The 18,138-nt window shown below is 50.9% G+C and overlaps 1 protein-coding gene across 1 annotated transcript; it reads left to right on the top strand.

The window, feature by feature from the left end:
• The first annotated feature begins 914 nt into the window (after nucleotides 1–914).
• cox7a1 (cytochrome c oxidase subunit 7A1) lies at nucleotides 915–7,054 on the top strand. The gene is made up of 4 exons (XM_026193566.1): nucleotides 915–1,016; nucleotides 6,239–6,325; nucleotides 6,408–6,492; nucleotides 6,865–7,054. The coding sequence occupies exons 1-4, from the start codon at nucleotides 1,002–1,004 to the stop codon at nucleotides 6,921–6,923; spliced, it is 246 nt and encodes an 81-aa protein (XP_026049351.1). The 5' UTR covers nucleotides 915–1,001; the 3' UTR covers nucleotides 6,924–7,054.
• Nucleotides 7,055–18,138: the final 11,084 nt, after the last annotated feature.

The following is an 18,138-nucleotide window of genomic DNA, read 5'->3' as shown; positions in this document are numbered from 1 at the left end:
CCATCAGCTGTGATTGGTTGGGGTGAGAGAAGGAAGACAGGATAAAGACATGCTGTGGAACAGAGACAGAGATAATGTAATGATTAAATGCAGAGAGGTCTGTTAACACATAGTGAGTGAAGAAGAAACACCCAGTGCATCATGGGAATCCCCGGCAGCCTACGTCTATTGCAGCATAACTAAGGGAGGATTCAGGGTCACCTGGTCCAGCCCTAACTATATGCTTTAGCAAAAAGGAAAGTTTGAAGCCTAATCTTGAAAGTAGAGATAGTGTCTGTCTCCTGAATCCAAACTGGAAGCTGGTTCCACAGAAGAGGGGCCTGAAAACTGAAGGCTCTGCCTCCCATTCTACTTTTAAATACTCTAGGAACAACAAGTAGGCCTGCAGAGCGAGAGCGAAGTGCTCTAATAGGGTGATATGGTACTACAAGGTCATTAAGATAAGATGGGGCCTGATTATTTAAGACCTTGTATGTGAGTTCACGTCTGAACGTTTTTGTCTTAAGGGACACGTTAATAGATTCCTCTTGACATCTGGACCATAAGAGCATGACTTTCAGATGCTGTAGATAGTTTATTTTGTAGGTCTGACACTTCCTCTTTTCTCCTCCACTTCCTTTTTTGTGTTTCAACTAAAACAATGTTCTTTGTTACTGACAGAAAAAAGAGCGTAAAGGAAGCTGTGACGCACAGACACACTGCTTCATCCCTTGAAGCCTTTAATGTTTGAATGATTCATGAGAGAAAAACAGAGTTCCACAAAGTGGGAGAAATGTTGCTCAAGAGCACTTAAGCATTACGCCAAAGCCCGACTGCTTGGGTGGCTCAAGACTTTTGCACAATGCAAAGCTGCAGTGTCGTGTTTACTTCCTGCCGAGCGCAGACAGTTTGGCCTCTGCAGCAGATCGTAGTTTGGCAGCGTGTCAGAAACACTGAGACTCTGTGTGTGTGTGTGTGTGCGCATGTCCTTGTGAGGTTGAAGAGAGGCAGCACAGCTCGACATGAATCACCTCGTGGTAACTACAGCTCTTCTTTTTCTTCTTTTTCTCACACTTCTGTGTGTGTGTGTGTGTGTGTGTGTGTGTGCGTGTGTGTGTGAAGCTTCGGCATATCTAATGTGAGTTAGACGAGCTGAAGGGCAGACAGCGCGCAGGGCGCCGCGATCAGGCCTGACCTTTGGATCAGCAGCTCAGGTTTACTCCGTCTGCATTATCAGTTTTTAACGATAGAGGATCTGTTGACGGGCTGCAGCTGTTTCCACCTCGTTTCTCTCGCACACACCTGTTGCTCACCTGTTAGTCACACAGTGCAGCAGCACGTCCACAATGACGCACACACAGCAGAGAGAGAGAGAGGCTGTTTGCTTCAAACGTTCCTAATATTCTGTCCACCACACTAACACAGGGGCTAGAGCTGTTGCATTGTTTGGTGTTATAGCACCTGTGTGTGTGTGTGTGTGTGTGTGTGTGTGTGTGTGTGTGTGTGTGTGTGTGTGTGTGTGTGTGTACACAACATGTGACATGATTTTAAAGGCTCGTGAGAAGTGCTGGTGAGAGCTCTGAGGATCAGATCGAAGGTCACCAGTTTACGCAGCAGTGACCTCTGTGAGCCAAACACCTGCACGACGCTCTTAATGTGGCCGCGTGACCGTCAGCAGACAGCTGGCACAAAGCAGGGGTGTCCAACATAAGGCCCGGGACCTGCAGTTGGCCCAGCACAGATCGAGTTTAGGAAAATGTGAAGGGGGGCTTTGTTCCTGATAAAGACCTGAACCGCCAACCATACGTCACCAGAGGGATGTTATGGAAACCAGTTCTTTACATACAGTGGGTCCACAGTGGGTCACATTCACAGGACAGTCAGCAGCGTTTCTATCAGAAGAGACCTGCTGTTGAGCTTCGATATCTCATGATGGCCTTAGAAGGGGCGGGGCTAAAACAGCTTGTTTCAGACTGAGCAGCTGCTGAGATCCAAAGTGAGACAAAGAAGGATTATTTTGAACTCTGAATCATGCAAAGCTGCTGTAGCAGAGTCCAAGCAGTCAAGGAGACGCTGGACGGGTCGCTCCAAGCCACGAGGACCAATCACAGCCACAGATATTCTGACACAGTTTCTTTCTGAACATCCTGCTGGAGCTGATCCGCTGGCACGTCCACTTCCTGTCAAAATCCTTTTCTTCCAAAAACTGCAATGAATCACAGGGAGGGAGTGAAAAGGATAAAATAACTTCTTCAAGAAAGGAGTGGAGTCCTTGGAGCACTGTTTACACAGAAAGAAAGAAACTGTCACTATTCCAGTAATATTATTATTATTAAAATTAATGAAGGCGCTGCTTCCAGATAAAACCATTTTATCTATGATGCACATCGATGACCTGAAAGAAAACCGTACAAACGTCCTTCAGATTTTCTCACAGCGAAGCCGATACTGCGTGCTGATTGGTCGGTTAGGGACACTCTCCCTCATGGGTGACAGATGCTAAATGTCACAGCAGCTGGTTTCAGTGAGCTGGACTCAGTGCAGGATAAACATCCTCAGCCTGAAACACTCTCCCGCTGCACTGATCAGAGTCTCAGGTTAGCCAAACAAAGTCGGCTCTCGGTGAAATCACTGCAGTCTTCGTGAAATCTTTTCCCGTGTTCGTCCCCCGACATCCAGCAGGGCGCCGCTGACCTGCTCAGGGTTTCACTGTCATTCATCTTCCTCTTCACGTGGAGCTTCATCCGTCTAATTTATCGAAAAAAGAAATAAGCGGGAAAACTGTAAAGCAGAGATTTCACTTTCCACATATGCGAGTACGCTCGGGTCCCAGCGACGCCAACATCACCGTCAGATGCCGAGCGAGCGGCTTCGTCCATCTACGTCACGCAGGTGTAGAAGTAGGAACAACCGCTCAGACATCCAGCTGCGCACGTTTGTGTTGGAGGATGAGACTCAGCAGAGGTCAGCTTCTGTAGGACGCAGCTCGTTAACACAAACTAATTCGAGCTTAAAATGGTAAATGGCCTGTATTTGTATAGCGCTTTACACAAGGTTTCGCCCAAGGACACAACGACCAAGGCTGTCCGAGCCGGGGCTCGAACCGGCAACCTTCCAAGTACAAGGTGAACTCCCACCTCTTGGGCCACGATCGCCCTTAAAGATCCAAGTTTCCTCAGTTTAACCCTGCGGACGTGTTCAGGAGAGCGGCCATGTTCCTGAAGCCGTCGTGTCTTCACCTTTACCTGTGAGGCGTAAAACTACCTCACTCTCAAGTTACATTAACCACTCCTGTATGAGCTGTATCTGACCTTTAACCTCTGAACCTCTGGATGTTCTTGCATGTTGTGTTAGGACTGCACACACATTTTTTTCTCTCATCACACACACACGCACGCACGCACACACACACACACAGACACACAAACAGACACACACACACACACGCACAGAAACACACACACACACACACAGACAGACACACACACACACACACACACACACACATACCCACGCACACACACACACAGACAGACACACAAACAGACACACACACACACACACACACACACACACACACACACACACACAAACAGACACACACACACACACGCACAGAAACACACACACACACACACACACACAGACAGACACACAAACAGACACACACACACACACGCACAGACAGACACACAAACAGACACACACAAACACACGCACAGAAACACACACACACACACACACACACACACAGACACACACACACACACACACACACGCACAGAAACACACACACACACACACACAGACAGACACACAAACAGACACACACACACAGACAGACACACAAACAGACACACACACACACACACACACACACACACACACACACACAGACACACAAACAGACACAGACACACACACACGCACACAAACACGCACACACATACACACACACACACACACACGCACACACACACACACACATACACACACATACACACACACACACACACACACACACACATACACACACACACACACATACACACACACGCACACACACGCACACACACACACACACATACACACACATACACACACACACACACACACACACACACACACACACACACACTGCCTCTGACTCTGGATAGGTCTAAGCATCAGTTCCAGGCTCTGTGATTGGCTCTCAGCGCTGTCAGTCACGCCCCTCAGCTACCCGAGGTGACCTTAGTGGGCGATTAAAAAGTCATGCAGCGTTCTTAAAGAGACACCGCTGCTGCTGCACAGTCAGACGAAATGACAGACAGGAAGTTATTTTCAAAATAAAATCCCCCCCACCCTCTCACACACCAAGAAACACAAAAAGACAACTTCTTCTTCTTCTTCTTTAAAGTTGTTAAAGCTGAAAGACGCGTTCAAGCGACACGAGGACGAGAGGCCACGTGTTTTAGCCACGTCAGACCATTAACCTGACCCCAGACAAACTGGGTCTGGCTGCTGCTGATGGACGAGCGACCGTGAGGGCCGCGTCTGTCTCTGCGTGAGGAACAAGGAAGCGATCGCTTTCAAATGTCAGATTTAAGATATAAAAACAAACGAGGCGTGAACGACCTGCCAACACCTGCAGTCAGACGCAGAAACGAGCCTCATTCAGCTCATCCTGTGCTGCTGGTTTCAGACATTGTCCTGTTTATAACCCGCAGTCAGCTGAGACTGAAGACGTCACCTGATGATGATGAAACGTTTCTGAAACGCCCAGATGAACAGAATCAACCTTCTGGGATTTACTGGCCTGGATGATCGAGCGTTTTTAATTCCAGACAAACAAAAGCTGTAAGGAGACATTTTAGTGAGAAACTTCAATGTTCAGTTATTACAAAACAAACATATAAACAAGAAAACACTCAGTTATTTCCTAAAATGTAGTGTTTGTTTTGTTTTTGAATTTCAAATATTGTATAAGAAGACTATTTTCCCTCTCTCTCTCTTAACTAACTGAAGCCTTTCATTGAACTGCCAAATGAACACACGGGTCCTCTCTGTGCACACATGCAGACACGTGTGTCACTAACACAGCATGTTTAGTTTTGCCTTCATATTAAATCCTTTAAAGAACTTATTTTAACATTGCCCTCCTTGGTGGGAGGAGATAGCTCAGCAGGTAGAGCCTTTGCCCCCATGATCAGAGGCTTGGGGGTTCAAATCTACCGAACGGCTACCCTAAAGTACCCGTGAGCAAGGCACCGTCCGCCTGTCGCTTTGCTGAGTGCATGCGTTAAATGCAGAGAGTAATTTCCCTACAGGGGAGTAATAAAGTATACAAAACCTAATCCTCCCTAACACAAAATAAACTGCATTATGTTTCTTCACGTCATATAAGTGGCCAGCTTGTCTCAGATGCAGCTGGTGCTCACGGCCTGGGAAACAGAGCGATTCTGAAATGAGCCCAAAAGCTGAGGACGTGACTTTTACACGGGGTGAGGTCTGTCTGGACTTTTGCTTGATTAGGATTTTAATGAAATTGAGTGAAGCAATGAGCGTGGAGCTGCTTGTCTTGGAGTCCCTCTGTGTGAGGACAGGGGGTCACACGTGTGCTGGATTTATTTCAGGCCAAATATTCTGGATTTAAAAACCCTGGAGACACCCCGACTTTCACAGTGAATAAAATAACTGTTTGTGTGGGAATATTTTCAGCACAGTTTCAGTCCTCACAGAAAAATCCAGGATAATCAATGATTTTTAAGAACGTATTAAGAAAACAGGGTTTGGCTTTGCCATGTAAAGCTTTGCTTTCATTTTCTCTGTTCTTGCACAGCAGCTTTGTGCTAAGTGGCTTCCAGGTGGCTCCTTCCTGGACCACAGGAAGCACAGACAGGTGCTTCACGGCTCTGTCAGGTCAGCCAGAGGCCTCAGGGTTAGGGTTAGGCCCTGAGCCCCGCCTCCAGGTTCAGGACTCAGGTGTTATTAAAAATTTAAAGCAGGTGATACAAAACCTCCATGGATAACGCCCCCCTTGGTAACAACTTTTTATAGCGTTTTATAACCACCTTGACTTCATTAAGGATTAAATTAGGGGCGTGGCCTCTTTGACTGACAGGTGGACGGTGACACAGGTGGCTGACGCTGCCAGCTGTCCGCTGGGCTTCACAGTTAAATGAACTGGACCAATGAGACGGCTGCTGTACATGCACAGTACAGCAGCCTGACAGGCGGGCGATCTTTCCTTCACTCTGCTGCTTTTCTGTGTTTCCAGAAACTTCCACGTCTGGCCAGCCGAGCCTTCAGCAGCTCAGCCAGACAGCTGAAGAACAAGGTCCCCGAATCCCAGAAAATCTTCCAGGTAAGAACGATCGTCACCCGTCCAGCCGGCCTCAGGTGTTTCATACGTGTAACCCGAGCACGTGTGTTTCCTGCACTTACAGGAGGACAACGGGCTGCCGGTCCACATCAAAGGAGGAACCGGCGATGTTCTGCTCTACCGGGCAACCATGACACTAACCATCGCAGGTGAGGAACGCTGCAGCAGGTGCATTTCTGTGGTGCAGGAGGACAAAGCTCGCATTAGTGACAGAAACAAAGCATGTGTGGAAACAGCTCAGACCTTTACGGATGTTTCGTCTGTGAGTGTTAGCAGGGTGCAACATGAGCATCAGACAGCATTCAGGGTCACATCACAGCACACGATCACCAACAAGGATACTAAAAGATAGTAAGACGGTTGTAGCTGATATGAGAGCAGGTGGGTCAAATGCTCTGGCTGAGGAAGGTGAAGAGTGTGAAGGTAATAAAGTTTAAAGAGGAGGTGCAGATGAAGAAGGGCTGAAAGATGCGAGCGTGCCACGGTGAGAAGTAAAGTGTTGGTTTGTGTTCTGTCCGCAGGAACCTGTTACTCTCTGTACTGGCTCCTCATCGCCTCATTCCCTCAGAAGAAGGAGTAGAGGAGGAAGAGGAGGATAAGAGCCTCTGGCTCGGTCTACATACACTAATATATGTTGTGTGTAACTCTGCTTGATTTGTCTCCACATATCTGTCCTTCATCAAAGATCAAATAAAGAAAATATCCAGAGTTCTTCATTTGTGTGTCTGTGCAGAGAAAGTAGGGACTTGTTTTCACAGCTAGTCCTTTCTGTCATTAGCTGATGATGGCGATGGACAGCGAGTCAGTGAAGGGAATGTCTCCATGCTAAACGGCTTCATAGTTCAGACGTCATTTTATCGCTGTGGGAGGAGATTCTGCAGATGCTTCCACATTAACCAGTTTGATCTCCTACCACAAGATCTGTCTGCGCTTCTTGGACTGTAGTTACTGACCCGTTAATCGTGAGCCAGCACGGCACAGCGTCATGCGTTCAGCGTGAGGACTGCTCTGACTGCTCAGACTCAGCGACACCGCTCCACCTGACGGAGGACGGACACTCTCTGAGGAACTTCACGTTCTGAGGGTCTGCGAGGCGTGGAGAGGCCGTCCACGTCCACGGTGAAGGACTATCACAGAGGTGGAGGCCTACGACATCAGCTTTCAACCACCTGTAGATGAGATTCCTTCCCAGAAACTTCAACCCTCAGTTCTCCTCAATCCATGCGAGCCTTAATGGCTCACACGATCAGCAGGCTGACCATCGTTCATGCTGAACAGCACCTCAGAATTCTCCCTTATGAAATAAATCTGATCTTCTGAAACCTTTAATTAACTTTAGCTGCTTTGGTCGCTGTGTGATGGTGTCAGCGTTATCCGACCAAACGGTTACCGAAGCCTCTGATGTCTCGCTAAAAGAGTCACCGCCATCATCGGTGACGGAAACTTCCTTTACGTTAGCGACAGACGTGTTAAAAGTTAGCTGATTGTTTCCAGGTGTACTCTGTGTTTGATCAGGCGTGATCACAGTTCACTGACGTGTCTGTTTTTAACGCTGGGAGATCACAGACGTCCAATCCTGATTCTCTCAGTCGTTTGTACTGCAGATGGTCAAACACTCAAAGTCTTCACTGTTTTTGGTTAAGGCCACCATCATGTGTTGTCGGTAGTACCGTGCTAATTCAAAGGTAATGAGGTCGTTACCCAATCCTGATGATTACAGCGCCGGGCCTGGACTGTGCATCGGGTTTATTGTCCTTCCAACCAAGAGGCTGGTCCACAGTCTGGCAGTGAGGCCTCTGGTACCTTTCCAGAAGGCAGCAGGGTGAAGAATGATAATAATGGATTGCATTTATGTAGAGCTTTACAATGCCACTGTTCATTCACTCTCACATCCACACACTGGTGGAGCAGCTACAGTTGTAGCCACAGCTGCCCTGGGGCAGACTGACAGAAGCGAGGCTGCCATATCACACCATCGGCCCCTCTGGCCAACACCAGTAGGCGGTAGGTAAAGTGTCTTGCCCAAGGACACAACGACCAGGACGGAGAGCCCGGGGATCGAACTGGCGACCTTCCGGTTACAGATGCACTACGGTCGCCTGTAGCTCAGGGGGTTGAAGAGAGTGTGTGAGGGGTGTGTGGGGTCCCCCACGATGCTGGTGGCTTTGCCGATGCAGCAGGTGTGACAGGTGTCTGATGGAGGGAAGAGAGGCTCCAATGATCCTCTCAGCTGCTCTCACTAACAGTTGTAGAGCATTGTGATCCGATACGGTGCAGTTACCATCCAGACAGTGATGCAGCTGCTCAGGATGCTCTCGATAGTCTCTCTGTAGATGGTGGTGAGAATGGATGGAGGGAGATGGGCTTTCCTCAGCTTCCATAGGAAGTAGAGACGCTGCTGGGTCTTCTTAGTTATGGAGCTGGTGTTGAGGGACCAGGTGGACACCAAGGAATCTGGAGCTCTTGACGACCTCCACAGAGGATCCATGATGTTCAGTGGGCAGTGAACTCTCTTGCTGATGAGATCCACCACAGTCGCGTCATCGGCGATGTGGAATACACCAGGCACAAATACACGCACACGCAGGTATGTACTGCCAATTTCCACATTTATTGGTTTGTTTTGACAGCTGACTCAGTCGCACAGCCTGACAGCTCACGAGCCCAGCTGATCTCCCCTCGCCGCTCCTCCCCGTCTCCCTATAAACACAGCGGAGGGAGACCATCATCAGTACATAAACACCATCAGCTGTTCTTACCGGCCTCGCAGCGCCGCCCTGTTGAGCCTTCTGCTCCACTCCTCCCCGGCAGCTGCGCCCGGGGCCACGCCCCCGCCACACACCCCCACCGCTCGTTCGAGGCCGGGGAGCCGTCCGGCCGAGCCAACTCCCCCCCTCGCGAGCGAGAGAGGAAATCGGCCACCGCCATCTGTGCCCCCGGCCTATGGATCACCTTGAACTTAAAGGGCTGCAATGCCAGATACCACCGGGTGATCCGGGCGTTGGCATCTTTCATGCGGTGGAGCCACTGCAGCGGGGCGTGGTCCGAACAGAGGGTGAATGAGCGTCCCAGGAGGTAATAGCGCAGGGAGCCGACCACCCACTGGATGGCCAGGCACTCCTTCTCCACGGTGCTGTACCGGCGCTCGCGCTCCGCTAGCTTCCGGGTGATGTACAGGACAGGGCGGTCAGCTCCCCTCACCTGCTGAGACAAAACGGCTCCCAGCCCTCTGTCCGAGGCGTCAGTCTGCAGAACAAACGGGAGGGAAAAGTTAGGAGTGTGAAGCAGCGGCTCCCCACAGAGAGCGTTTTTCACTCGCACAAACGCCGCCTGGCACGGCCCCATCTACTGGACCAGATCTAGGGCACCCTTTCGAGTGAGATCGGTCAGGGGGCTGGTTAGCTGCGCAAACCCCGGCACAAAGCGACGATAGTAACCCGCCAACCCCAAGAACCGTCTCACCTCCTTTTTCGTCCTGGGGCGCGGGCAGGATGCGATAGCCGCCGTCTTCTCCACCTGTGGCCGCACCTGCCCGCCCCCCAGGTGGTACCCCAGATACTGCACCTCCCTCCGTCCAACCGCGCACTTCTTCGGATTGGCCGTGAGCCCCGCCCCCCTCAGGGACTCCAGGACCGCGGCCACCCGCAGCACATGCTCCGCCCAGGTGTCGCTGTGGATGATCACGTCATCCAGGTAGGCGGCAGCATACGCCGCGTGCGGACGCAGTACCCGGTCCATGAGACGCTGGAAAGTGGCCGGGGCCCCGAACAGGCCGAACGGAAGTGTCACGAACTGGTACAAACCGTACGGAGTGGAGAAGGCCGTTTTCTCCCTGGCCTCGGCAGACAAGGGAATCTGCCAATAGCCCTTGGTTAAGTCCAGCGTCGTGAAAAAGCGGGCCGTGCCTAACCGGTCCAGGAGCTCGTCGACCCGAGGCATGGGGTAGGCATCAAAGCGTGACACTTCGTTCACCCTGCGATAGTCGACACAGAACCGTATAGACCCATCCTTCTTCGCCACCAGAACGATGGGACTACACCAGGCGCTGTGCGACTCTTCTATTACTCCCATCCTCAGCATTTCCGCCAATTCCCTCTGCACGATTTTTCGCTTATGCTCCGGGAGCCTGTAGAGCCGTGAACGCACCGTCACGCCGGGCTGCGTCACGAAATGGTGCTCGATGAGGGACGTCCGGCCGGGCAGGGGGGAGAACACGTCCGCAAAGCGCTGTTGCAACGCGACAACGTCCGCTCTCTGGGCCTGTGTGAGATGGTCATCACAAGGGAGGGAGGTGGGAATGATAGAATTTGGCACCTCAGGCCCCAACTCATCTCTCTCCTTCACCAGGCTCACCAGAGAAGCGGTTTCAGCCTCTCTCCACTGTTTGAGGAGATTGAGGTGATAAATCTGCGCGGCTCCTCCCCTGTCCGACCGAGCGACCTCATAGTCCACGTCCCCGACACGCCGTGTGACCACAAAGGGACCTTGCCACTTGGCGAGCAACTTTGAGCTGGAAGAAGGGAGTAACACAAGCACTTTATCCCCCGGTGAAAATTGCCTGAGTCTAGCCCCTCTGTTATACAGGCGTTGCTGACGCTGCTGAGCCTGGAGCAAATTCTCCCGTGACAACCTCCCCAAAGTGTGGAGTTTTGCTCTCAGGTCCAACACGTACTGAATCTCATTTTTGGCGGGGCTCGGACCGTCCTCCCAGCTTTCTTTAATCAGGTCGAGCACCCCACGTGGCCTCCTGCCGAACAGCAGTTCAAAGGGAGAAAATCCCGTGGAGGCCTGGGGCACCTCCCGCACTGCGAATAACAGAGGGTCTAGCCAGTGATCCCAATTGCGTTCATCCTCGTTAATGAACTTCCGAATCATGGACTTTAAGGTCTTATTCAGCCGCTCCACCAGCCCGTCAGTCTGAGGGTGGTAGACGCTGGTCCGAATAGATTTAATGCCCAGTAATTCGTACAGTTCCCGCAGTGTACGAGACATAAACGACGTGCCCTGGTCAGTCAGTATCTCTTTCGGGATTCCGACTCGGGAGATGACCTGAAACAGTGCCTGCGCCACACTCTTAGCCGAGATGGTGCGCAGCGGAACTGCTTCCGGGTACCGCGTTGCGTAATCCACCAGGACTAACACAAAGCGGTAACCGCGTGCACTCCGGTGAAACGGCCCGATGAGGTCCATGCCGATGCGCTCAAACGGGACCTCAATGAGGGGGAAAGGGCGCAGAGGCACTCTCGGTATGGCCGGCTGGTTAACAAGTTGGCAGTCCGGGCAGGACGCGTACCAGCGGTGCACATCCGCTCAGATGCCAGGCCAATAAAATCGGGCCGTTATTCGCTCCAGAGTTTTCTCGTAGCCCATATGCCCTGCCATGGGGTTATAGTGGGCCGCCTGGAAAAGCGTTTCCCGGCGGCCCTGCGGCACCAACAACTGGGTGTGTGTTTCCTCAGTCTGAGTGTCACGACTCACTCGATATAATCGGTCATTTAATAAGACGAAACGCGGGTAGGTCTGCGCGGCCTCAGGGCGCACCACGTGACCATCAATAGCCATCACTTGGTCAAAGGCTGAGCGTAGGGTGCCGTCACGAGACTACTCCAGTGGGAAATCACCCATGGGGGACACTTCCGGGGCCGGCGGGATGTCCCGTGAGGGACCCGCCGGCTCCTCCCCCCCGGAGTCGGTGTCGGACGACCCCGCGTCACCGCTGAATGCCGCGCACACGCTACACCCCGCTTCCGGTCGTGATCGCACCCCCGCGTACTGCCCCAGTAGCTGATGAAACCCCGGCCAATAGGTACCCAGAATCAGGGGGTGCGACAGGCGCGGGCTAACCGCCGCCGTTACACTATGTGTATGGCCCTTGTATTTTAGCAGCAGCGGCACTATGGGGTACCGGTGCACATCACCATGAACACACCTCACCTCCACCCATTCTGCCTCCAATAATGCCCCGGGGCGAACCAAGCCTTGGTGCACGAGGGTCTGTGTGCAGCCCGTGTCCACCAACGCTTGGCGTATACCCCCTCGAGTCCTTACCGGAATACTGTATGTCCCTCCTGGACCGGGGAAGGGTGCTGGGGCGCCAGCAACGCGGAACACCTGCCCCACTTCCATAAGCGGACAATCCCTCCTCAGGTGTCCCGGCTGCCCACACTTCCAACACTCCGGCCCCGGCGTTTGTGCTGCCCTCCGTGGCTCGGGGGCGGCTCCACTTGGCTCGGTTCCCTGGGACGGCACCATCGCCGCGAAAGGGTTAGTGGGGCTCAGCGCCGGCAGCCGCTCCGCCTGCCCTGGTGCCGGCACACGGCGCCTCGGGGCCGGCACTGGGGCCTGTTTGGCCAGCCTCCGTCCGGCGTCCCCGGATTCCCCTGCTCCAGCGGCAAGGTGGTCCTCCGCCAGCGTCACCGCTACCTCCAAGCTTGCGGGCCGGTGGCACCGGACCCATCTCGCCGTCTCCGCTGGCAATCCTTCCGTGAACTGCTCCAGCACCACCTTGTCCACCAGCTTCGTCTCACCCTCCGATGTTCCCGGCTGCAGCCAGCGCACCGCCGCGTCGCGCAGCTGTCGGGCCCAGGCGAATGGTCGGTCCGTTGTAGCCAGCCGACAGGCCCGGAACCGCCGGCGATGGTCTTCGGCGGTGAGCCCCAGCCTGTCCACCACCGCCCGGCTCACATCTGGGCAGCTGCTCCTTGACGCCGGAGGCAGACTCAGGGCAGCTGTTTGTGCCTCCCCAGACAGCAGGGGGAGCAGCCACGGAGCCCACTCCTCCCGCGGCCATTGGCAAGCCTCCGCCGTGGCACGGAAGGTCTCCAAAAAAATCTGTGGGTCGTCCCCGTCCCCCATCCGGGGCACCGTCACCGACAGTGGCGAGGGCTTCGGCGTGGCAGCGGCCCCGACCAGCCGCTCCAGAACTAGTGTCTGTCGGTCCGTTTGCTCCTGCAGCGCGGCCAGGTGGGCACGCTGGTCAGCCGCCTGATCCCGGCTCATCGCCGCCATCTCCGCCAGCATCTGCGCCAAGTATTGCAGGGGCTGGGCGGGTGGCGCGGCCTGTGGGTCGGACATATCCCCACCGGCACTCTCCTGGGTTTCGGCACCACTGTGGAATACACCAGGCACAAATACACGCACACGCAGGTATGTACTGCCAATTTCCACATTTATTGGTTTGTTTGTTTTGACAGCTGACTCAGTCGCACAGCCTGACAGCTCACGAGCCCAGCTGATCTCCCCTCACCGCTCCTCCCCGTCTCCCTATAAACACAGCGGAGGGAGACCATCATCAGTACATAAACACCATCAGCTGTTCTTACCGGCCTCGCAGCGCCGCCCTGTTGAGCCTTCTGCTCCACTCCTCCCCGGCAGCTGCGCCCGGGGCCACGCCCCCGCCACAGGCGAATTTGATGATGTGGTTCAAACTGTGCATCGCTGCACAGTCGTGGGTCAGCAGAGTGAACAGCAGTGGGCGCACAGCCCTGAGGGGCTCCAGGGCTCAGTTTGGTGGTGTTGGAGGTGCTGCTACCGAGCCAGACTGTCTGAGGCCTCTCCGTCAGAAAGTCCAGGATCCAGCTGCAGAGGGAGGTGTTCAGGCCCAGCAGGCTCAGGTTTCCAATCAGGAGGAAATCAGCTGTGTGGGATCAAGGACACATCTAAAACCTGCAGGACTGGAGCCCTGTCATTACAGATTATAGATTATAGATCATGGGTTAGAGATTATAGGCACAAGAAAGAAATTGGAGAAAAAGGAGAAAAGACAACCTGGTGCACTCAACTCCAAACGATTAAACAGCTGAAATAATGAGACGCAGACACGTCTGTTGATCATTGTCTTGTTTCTTTATGTTGTTATGGGTTCTTAAGAATGACACCATTACTTGAAGAGAAGGTATTTTATCGAACTGTGGTTCACATGTAAACAAAGCTTCGCCATCACAGTCTACTCAGAGGTAACTCCCTCTGCTCTCTAGCTCCCCCTGCAGTCTAGGAGTATTAACAACATAAAACATGATACTAGGCAAATAAGGATTTGCTGTTATCATTACATCTTCCTTTTTTTTCAACAATAAAATAACATACCTACTTTCACAAACATAAACAGTCTCTATTTGTTTTTTACTTGTTAAACCAGGCTTTATCAAAGTAACGTTAACAACACAACTAGTTTTCAACAATTATGGTCCATTCAACACTAGTAACCAAACATAGTGAAACTTGCATAGATACTATGACATCATCTTCCAAACAACATGTCAACACATTACATCTGTTCAATCAGTCTCATAGGTGGCTTTACTTGTCTTACAGATCTTCTCAGTGTTTGTTCTTGTGTATGCATAGGTGTTTCAGGTGATAGTGTCTCATGTGTGTGTTGGAGTTGTTCAGCAGCCTCCAACCTCTGCTCCACTACTACTGGTCCCTTAAGAAGATCTCGGCGATTTCTTCTCAGCATAGCTCCATCTTCTCTCTGAATGATATATGATCGTGGTTGATCTTTCCTTAGAACAGTTGCTTTCTGTGCCCATGTGTTGGTTTTGTCTTTGAATCTCACTTGATCCCCAGCATGCAGTTCAGGTAGGTTTTTTGTTCCTCTGTCATAATAGAACTTCTGCTTTGCTTTTTGTTGCTCCTTAAACTTCTTCACGCTGTTTCCCTCTTTTGTTTTAAGCAGATTATCCTGAATGGGCAGGTTTGATCTCAGGCGTCGTCCCATAAGAAGCTGTGCTGGTGACATACCACACTCAAGTGGTGTTGTGCGGTATACTAGCAGGCTTTGGTAGAAGTCAGCACCACTGTCTCTCGCCTTACTCATCAGCCTCTTCACTGTTTGGACGGACTTTTCCACTAGTCCATTAGATTGTGGGTAGTGCGGGCTTGATGTTGTGTGAACAAAGTCCCATTCCTTGGCAAACTGTCCAAACCTAATATTGGAGAATTGTGGTCCATTGTCTGTGAACACTTCACTTGGCACACCGTGTCGTGCAAATACAGCTTTCATAGAGGTGATTACAGCCTCTGCTGTTGTTGTTTGCAGTCTACATACTTCCGGATACAAAGAGTAGTAGTCTGTGACTGCAATATAGTCCTTTCCTCCAGACACAAAGAGGTCAGCCCCCACTTTCTGATATGGTCGGTCTGGCACTGGGTGCGGCTTTAGTGGCTCGGCAGGATTGCTTGCTTGATATGTCAGACATGTTGAACAGTTTGACACTTCATTTGTCACATCCTGATTAATCCGTACATCACCTCACGTGCTCTCCTTTTACATTTTTCCATGCCTAGATGCCCTGCGTGTATCTTTTTGAGCATCTCTCCTCGCAGGCTCTTTGGGATGACAATTTTACTTCCCTTGAACACCACATCATCCACTACAGACAGTTCTGCTCTGCAGTTCCAGGACTCATGAATAACAGGTGAGCAGTTTTGCTTACAGCTGGGCCATCCATCTATGATGGTTTTGCGCAGTGCTTGTAACGTTCCATCTTTGCTTGTCTCCGTTCTGATGAGCTCCATCTTCCCTTCTGCGACAGGAAGTGCACTTGTGACCATGCTCACATATGCTCTTACATCATCATCCATCTTGGTGTTCGCTGGCTCATTCGGATCAACAGCTCGGGATAATGTGTCAGCTGTGTACATCAGCTTGCCAGGTGTGTACATCACGTTAAGCGTGTAACGTTGCAGCCGGATCATCATTTTTTGGATTCTCAGTGGACAGTCATTTAGTGGTTTTTGGAACAATGCTATCAGTGGCTTGTGGTCAGTTTCAACACTGATGGCCTGCCCAGACACAAACTGGTGAAATCTCTCACAGGCGTACGTTATGCTGAGCAGTTCTTTTTCAATCTGTGCATATCTTGTCTCTGCGTCTGTCATGGATCGTGATGCATATGCAACAGGCTGCCACTCATCATACTTCTGCAGAAGAACAGCTCCAAGCCCACTCTGTGATGCATCTGATGAGATCTTAATAGGTCTCATTGGATCATAAAACTTCAGAACTGGTTCCTTTGTAAGCAGATCTTTCAAGTCACGCCATGCTTTCTCATATTCATGATTCCACTCCCATTCGATTCTCTTTTCAGTTAGCTGTCTCAGTGGCGCCATTTTTTCTGAGAGATTGGGTATGAATTTTCCCATGTAGTTTATCATGCCATTAAATCTCTGCACATCTTTCTTGCATTGCGGCCTCGGCATGTTTTCAATTGCAGACACCTTTTGAGGATCTGGTCTGATGCCTTCACTGCTCAGGATATCTCCAACGAATGTCAGTTCCTTCGCCCCAAGCTGACATTTCTCTTTGTTCAGCTTCAGATTGGCTTTTCTGGTTGCTTCAAGAACATTTCTCAGTCTCATGTCATGTTCAGCTTTTGTGCTACCCCACACAATGATGTCATCCATTGACGTGTCGACTCCTTCCAGGTGTTCATAGATCATGTGTATTGTCTTGTGATACACCTCAGGTGCTGAAGCAATGCCAAACGGCAGTCGCCGGAATCTGTACCTGCCAAATGGGCTGTTGAACGTGCACAGTTTTGAACTTGCTTCGTCCAGCTTCAGTTGCCAAAATCCTGATGAAGCGTCTAGCTTGCTAAAGTACTTCGCTTTTGCAAACTGTGACATTATCTCTTCTCTTGTAGGTAGTTTGAAATGTTCTCTCTTTATTGCTCTATTCAGATCTCTAGGATCCATGCAAACTCTGAGCTTTCCAGTCTTTTTCTCCACAATAACAAGAGAACTCACCCACTCCATTGGCTCATCGATCTTTTCAATCACTTCCAGGTTTTCCATCCTGTCCAACTCGGCTTTCAGTGGCTTTTGTAGAGCAAATGGTACTTTGCGGCATGGATGAATGACTGGTGTTACACTTTCATCGACTCTGATTGTGTGTTCTCCAGCAAGGCAACCAAGTCCCTGAAATAGGTCACCATATTCCTTCATCAACTCATTATAGTCCATGTCATCATCAGTTTCCACAACGAGCACTCTTTTCACTAGGTTCAGACTCTCACAGGCATGTAACCCTAGTATAGGCTGCACAGTCTTCGGCACCACAATGAATGTTAGCGTGTGCTCCTTGTCTTTGTGTGTCACTTTAACCATGCATTTTCCTTTCACAGGTATTTCTGCACCTGAGTATCCACTCACTTTCACCTTCGTTGCATGCATTTTAAGTCTAGGTCTGATTTTCTTGAACTCTGCTTCTGATATGACATTCACTTGAGCTCCAGTATCCAGCTTGACTTTCACGAGTGTGTCATTCACTTTGAGTGTCATTATCCAGTCCTTTTCACCTGTCTTATTGTCTGTCACTGCAGCTACATAGAGTTCCTCTGTGTCTTCTTCATCCACAGTATGGACTGCACTTTGTTTCAGGGTTTGAGCTTTGCAGCACCTAGCATAATGGTTATTTTTGTTACATGTATTGCATCTTTTCCCATATGCTGGACATTTTTTAGGAGGATGTTGCATTCCGCAGTGACCACAAGTCTTTTCTCTTCTGTCCCTGTTTGCTGGTGATTTCAATTGCAGTTTCATTTCAGCGGCAGCACTCTCCTTTTTGACTCTGTGTGTGTTCTTATTCACAGCATCCACTCTGCAGCTGTCACTAAGCAGTTCTTTAGCTTGTGCCCTCACCGTTTCAGCTGCTCTGCACAGTGTTAATGCTTTTTCCAGGTCAAGATTTTCCTCTCTCAGTAGCCTCTCTCTCAGACCGTTGTCTGGAATCCCACACACAAGTCTGTCTTTTATCAAAGAATCTGTCAGTCCTCCAAATTCACCTGTTTTAC

This window comes from Astatotilapia calliptera, chromosome 14, assembly GCF_900246225.1.
Source record: "Astatotilapia calliptera chromosome 14, fAstCal1.2, whole genome shotgun sequence".
Lineage (NCBI taxonomy): Eukaryota > Metazoa > Chordata > Actinopteri > Cichliformes > Cichlidae > Astatotilapia > Astatotilapia calliptera.
Note: the sequence above shows the minus strand (reverse complement) of the source record. Positions and strands in the feature narration are given on the sequence as shown.

What these genes read in the sequence shown, in the direction of transcription:
- cox7a1 (XM_026193566.1), top strand. An exon ending in AATCCCAGAAAATCTTCCAG is followed by an intron (nt 6,326 to 6,407) that starts GTAAGAACGATC and finishes CTGCACTTACAG; the next exon opens with GAGGACAACGGGCTGCCGGT. An exon ending in CATGACACTAACCATCGCAG is followed by an intron (nt 6,493 to 6,864) that starts GTGAGGAACGCT and finishes TTCTGTCCGCAG; the next exon opens with GAACCTGTTACTCTCTGTAC.